The 6,000-nt window shown below is 36.5% G+C and overlaps 1 protein-coding gene across 1 annotated transcript in view; it reads right to left on the bottom strand.

Moving 5' to 3' along the window:
* Positions 1-350: 350 nt before the first annotated feature.
* Positions 351-6,000, bottom strand: part of DCN (decorin) — a 38,753-nt gene continuing 33,103 nt past the window's right edge. The window contains exons 7-8 of the mRNA XM_058804901.1: positions 3,689-3,827; positions 351-1,858 (exon numbers count right to left, since the gene is read on the bottom strand). Coding sequence (XP_058660884.1) covers positions 1,664-1,858; positions 3,689-3,827 — 334 coding nt within the window. The 3' untranslated portion in view covers positions 351-1,663. The remainder of the gene's footprint in view (positions 1,859-3,688; positions 3,828-6,000) is intronic.

Below are 6,000 nucleotides of genomic sequence, written 5' to 3'. Positions count from 1 at the left end.
AGGAAAACACATAGAAGCAGAGAAATCATTGGCTACTATATGAAGAAGATAGCTCAGATGAGTGCAAACATGCTTTTTGCTGTGTAGTGGTTATAGTGAGTCATATTGTTTCCAATCATTTACTACTGAATAAATGACAGCTATAAAAAGACTATATTTGTTTGCTCCTGAAAAAATACCTATGAAAGTCAGGCATGAAAAAATTCCTTGAGGCAAAAGAATTTCACATAACTTATTCTTACTTTAGCTATCACTATGCCAAAGATGTTCAATTTTCAAGACTTATTTAAAGTTCTGACACACGTATGTTGTTCTATCAAAACAAAAGAAGAAAGACAAACACTTTGGAGTTTGCCTGTATTACATTATTCTTTAATATAAATGACATATAAGTTTTACAAATTAGAGAGATTGACCTTGGAGTATTAAGAGTCTGCAGAAGATTTTTTTCAGGTGATGTTTTTATTGAGTATATGTTTAGCTTTGAAGATTGACAGTAGATATGTACAGCCTACCTTTGATGTGCTTGCTACCCGCTGGTATGGGTTGAAGAATCCCAATTTACAGAGGGCTCCAAATCACTCTAAATAGATGCATCTACAAATGATGTCTCAACAATGTCCACAATAGCAGTTATTTCACTTCATGTATTCCTATACTTATGGTTTTGCTTCTATAGTTAAAATTCCACAACTTTGTTGGACAGAGGAGCCTGCATATCTCTACTTCACAATTAATTCCATTTTTTAAAAACCAAAACCAGTAAAGGATGTTGATAGATGTACAATGAAGAACAAGTGAAAAGTGAACAGCTATGGGTTTTTTTTAGATAAATACATGGACTGATAACAATTACTGAACCCTTATACCATACTCTGCAAGGCAGTACAGTCATAAAAACTGCTCTTGTGACTAAGGTAAGAAGGATTTGCTCTAGAGAAATTTAGTCATCGAGCTCCAGATATAGGTTACAAGTTTTTTACTGCAGACTACTCAATATTTTATTCATTAGGACGATGTTAGGCTAATTCTGAATAGCATTGCTCTAGAAGAATGGCAAACTTTAAAGAACTATGTGTAAAATACAAATTTATTTATTTTTTTCAAAAATAATGACATTAGCAACAACTTTATTTGCCTCTGCTAAATAGATACATTCAGAATTATCTTATAGTGGATATTTTTAAACCTCCAGGGCTTGAAATAAATTTAAAGGAGGTAACTCTTACCTTCTCAAGTCTCAAGATGATTTGAGAGTCTTTTTTCCCCTCTGCTATTTTTCTCTGTGTGTGGCTATAAAAATAACCTCAATCACTGTCTTTTTTTTTTTAATAAATCATAACTTGACAAATATTTACTCCGAATTTCCTATACAGTGGAATCTGAAAACCTGCAGCATTCAGCAAACTGAAAAATGCCACAGAAAGCATGCTGGAAAAGAAGGCTGAAGTAAGTCAGTTTAAAGCACAGTGGGCAATTCTGATTGGTGGTATGCTCGCTCTTGTACATCTTTTATGTCTCATTAATTCCACATCAATGGATCATCTCCACTTAAAAGTGAAGTTTCTGGCATTTCGCGTTAATTGTTAGCAACGGTTTTTTGAACAGGCCTATGAGGACAGACACTTTAGCTGGCACACAACCGACCCCCATCCCTAGAGATCTATTTGTAATTCCCGATCTGTACTGCGGAGCGCTCGTGGATACACCGGAAGGCAGAGGGCTGGATCTCCCAGTACTGCACGGGGTTGCTGAAGAGGCTCACGCCGGAGTAGCTGGCCTTCTTGGTGTTGTAGCCAAGGGGGCAGAAGTCGTTGATGCCAATGGAAGCAATTTTGTTGTTATGAAGGTAGACCACCTGAAAAGCATACAAGTGCTGAAGTGAGAAATTGAGCTATCGCGGCAAATAAGAGAAAATACTTCATATTAAATGCTTCATATGCGTTTTGGCAACATTATGCAAATATGTCTTCTTTCCAAACAAATCCTTGACTCTGTTTACCTTTTGAAATACCTAGCATATACCCAATTGACATAATTTCTACAGAAAGTGCACAAACTGTGCAAGGAGTCTAATAATGTGTCACAGACATGTTTTATGAAAAATCTATTCCTTTGGATTTTTTCTCCTGAGAAGCTGCGAGGCCTCAGGAACCAAATGTAAACAATGATTATCTGCTGCTGTGGAATGCAACAGGTAGATCTTTGATTGGTCCATGTTGGTTGTTTCTAATTAATGGCCAATCAAAGTCCAGCTGTCCAGACTGTCTTGGTCAGTCACAAGCCTTTGTTATCATTCCTTTTCTATTCTTAGCTAGCCTTCTGTTTAAATTCTTTCTTCTCTTCTTTTAGTATAGTTTTAATATATTATATATTGTAAAATAATAAATCAAGCCTTCTGAAATATGGAGTCAACACTCTTGTCTCTTCCCTCATCCTGGGACCCCTGTGAGCATCATCACAATAATGTTGCTGTCAGCTGGTGGATCTGTAACCAAAAGAGGAGCCAAAGATGTGAAGTTACGAATACAGCACTGTGGCTCTGGAGCATGCACTGTATACTGTAGGGAAGACATTCTGTGCTGTTCTTGTGAGCCAGCAAAGGCTTCCTGAAGATAAAGGAAACCCCCATATCTCTCCTGAGAAAAACACCAAGGTTGTCACCATGGCGACTTGATGAAGGAGAGAAAGTTAAAAGACACGGACTCTATCTGGCTCACAGAATGACATGGCTCCTTGGTCACCCACTGAAAACTTTGTTTCTTTCCTATAACCAATGGGCAGTGAATGTGTATGTTAAGTGAATGTAAATATCTTGAAAAAGTATAAAAGCAACATGTTGCTATAATAAATCTCTCTTGCACCCTTCTGTTGGAGTCGTGGTACTTTGTGTTGTGTCGTGCTCTATAACGACATCATACAGAGACCATATTTGATGCCAATTGGTTTCTCTCCAGCTCTAATATTTTCATTCTCATGAGTGCAACTATACAGGACTCAGAGCCAAAGTAACACTAATGACAATTTAAAGTAGCTGATGAATATTATTCAGCTCCAGATTCATCACTTCTGGAGCATTTTTCCAAGCAACAAGAAGGGGGCAATTTACATTTAGGAGTCTTCATTCTTTGAGAGCTTTCTTTCCTGTAAAATCTTAGTCTGGGTGAAGACAGATTTGAATTGCTTCCAAGAGGCAATATTTCTAGATATCTGGTCAAAACGACCTCAGAAATTCTGGTGATGTGAAATGCCTATTTTGTCTGTTTGTCCTCCTGATGGCACTGTTTTGTGAGATAACAAAGGAAAGGTTATTGGGAAAGGTTGCAAAACGTCACTCAGTAGAAATGAAAAAAAAAAAACAACAGAAGAAATTGTCTTAGAAATTATTTTTTGAGTAAAGAGGAAACCTAAGTTCAAAAATTATGCCATATTTTTTGTGGCCTTTCAGACATACAGACACAACGAATGTACACCTCCAGATCTATACACCTCCATAACCATTTTCACCAAAAAATTGCAATAAGAGTCTTCCTATTGTATTCAACATTTCCTTCATAATTCAAGTGCTTATGAAACTAGCATCAAGTTAAAAATCCTGTGCACATTTCTGTTCAAGACTGAATAAACACACAAATACTATTAAGAATCTTTCATCTATTGCTCTCTGATACAGTATGATAAACTTTACCTGTATGTATTTGTGATCACCCAGTCCACTGGGTACTCTGACAAGTTCATTGTTGTTCAAGTGGAGCTCCCTCAGGTGAGGTACATTGTTAAGAGAGCCATTCTCAACTGAAGAAATACTGTTGAAACTGAGACCCAGTCTGAAAAAGTTTGAAAAAAAAATTTAATATTGAGGGGGAAAATGCTCTGAGACTTCTTAACAGCTTAATTGATAAGAGAATTTAATACAGGTAATAAGAGACCTCATGTTAAAATAATTTGCTATGGGGGAGTACTTTTAAAGGAAGCCTTCTTCACAGTTATCTAATAGCCTGTAATTCTTGTAGCTAGTAGCAGTTTCAGAAGTCAGGGCCGGAAACTAGAACAAAATTACAGGACTGAAAATTCTTGCTTGATCTTTATGGATGAGAAGTTTCCTAGTATTAATTAGTATTACATATAATGCAAATAGTCTTATCCCACTAATTTGGATATGGCAATGCTTTCAAACTATTAACTGACAATGGAGAGTTTAATGTGAGCTCCCACTTACATAACATGAATTTACTTCACTCAGAAATCAATTCACAGTTCTCCTAGCTAGAATTTGATAATGAAGAATTTTCATTAAAAGTTATTAGAATGAACTTTCTTTTGAATAGGGTATACCAAGATTTAGCATAGCTTGGGGAATTGAATCCTACATAGCAATTCTCTCTGAAGTTCTACAGAATGCTTACAATGGACTTCAGTGATGGGTACTCATAGTGAATATCTTTGAAAAGATTGGAAAAAAAACCTCCATGTTTTTTCAGAGGGCTATAAATTCTTGTTTGACACATATCTAAATATGTGCTCTCTACATACACAGGTCGACAAGCAGATGTGTCAAACCTGGGAGACCAGTACCAAGAAAACCAGTTCTGACTTTCACATTGGTCTATTGAAGAAAAATAGTCCCTTTGCACAGTCTTCTAGGGAAAGAATGAAATTATGGGAGTCTGTAGTGAAGTGGACCTAAATCCCAGAAGGAATGAAATTATATGCAATTACATCTCCTCTAAATGTCTTACAAAAACTCTCAGTCACTTGGGGCTATGCTTGCAGATGAAGTAAGTCAATATTATTGTATAAAACAGAGGGTGATTTGGAAAGAATATGGTCTCCATTGCCCTTCCCATAGGAAAAGAAAGGAAGAATTTCACAAATCATTCTTGCTTCATACATTTGATATATTACTTCCTTTCTCATTAGTGAATAAGTAACATTTTCCCAGCGTTTCAGTAAATCTCATCCAAGTGTTCTAAATCATTGAAGAGCATCATCATAAACATATCTCAAAATTGAAGAAATTCTCAAATAATTTTTCACCTTTTTTCTCCAACATCCCCGCTGAATCATTTCCGCTATGTTTTTGAAAGAAACTTCATGATGCTCAGCACTGTTATTATCGTTATGGGTTTAGAATCATAGAATCATTAGGGTTGGAAAAGACCTCTGAGACCAGCAAGTCCAAACGTTAGTGCAGTCCCACCACATTCACCACTAAGCCAGGTCCCCAGGAGCCACATCCATGTGCCTTTTGAACACTTCCAGGGAAGCTGATTCTATCACTTCCCTGGGTAGCCTGTTGAAGTGCCTGACCTCCCTTTCAGTAAAGAAATTTTTCCTAATGTCTAATCAAAAACTCCCTTTGTTTGGTTCAATTTCCACTGTTTGAAGCTAGACCATTTCAGTAAGTTTCATTAGAATATAGATGTTGGTAATATCAACACATAATGTGTAAGGATGTGTAATGTGAATGTTTTCTTGGAACTCATTCCTACGTGTAATCAGCAAAGTCTTTTTTGGATTTACTTTCAGAAGATTATTGGTTTTTCACTGAATCACTCAATGAAGGCTTTTGAAAGACTTAGGAATAATTTTACAAGTAAAAACACCAAAAATGACAAATATTGTGCATCTACTAGAATGCAAGAAAACTCAAAAGAGAATGAACTGACATACACCAAGATCTTGTTTTACAGTTTAAAATTCCTTAACACAGCCAGAAAAATAACCTGTTTCTCAAAGTTTATTTGTGCTTTAGGGCAGCTATTAGACTGTCAAGTTTGAGTAGGCTTGAACAGGATTCTCTGACCTTGTTCTAATATCTCTGAAAACTTTGTCATATTAAAAAAAAGCTGGAGTTCTTTATGGTGGGCTAGAGCTCTTCCATAGCTCCCTCCTTTCCCCATCTGTCTGTTTTGTGCAAGGTGCTCCTTGTTCATGCTCTTCCTTACCTCTCACCTTTGCAAAAGAGCATCTCTGACTATGCTTAGGATGCCTGCTTAA

Source organism: Ammospiza caudacuta, chromosome 5 (assembly GCF_027887145.1).
Source record: "Ammospiza caudacuta isolate bAmmCau1 chromosome 5, bAmmCau1.pri, whole genome shotgun sequence".
In the NCBI taxonomy this organism is placed as follows: domain Eukaryota; kingdom Metazoa; phylum Chordata; class Aves; order Passeriformes; family Passerellidae; genus Ammospiza; species Ammospiza caudacuta.
Note: the sequence above shows the minus strand (reverse complement) of the source record. Positions and strands in the feature narration are given on the sequence as shown.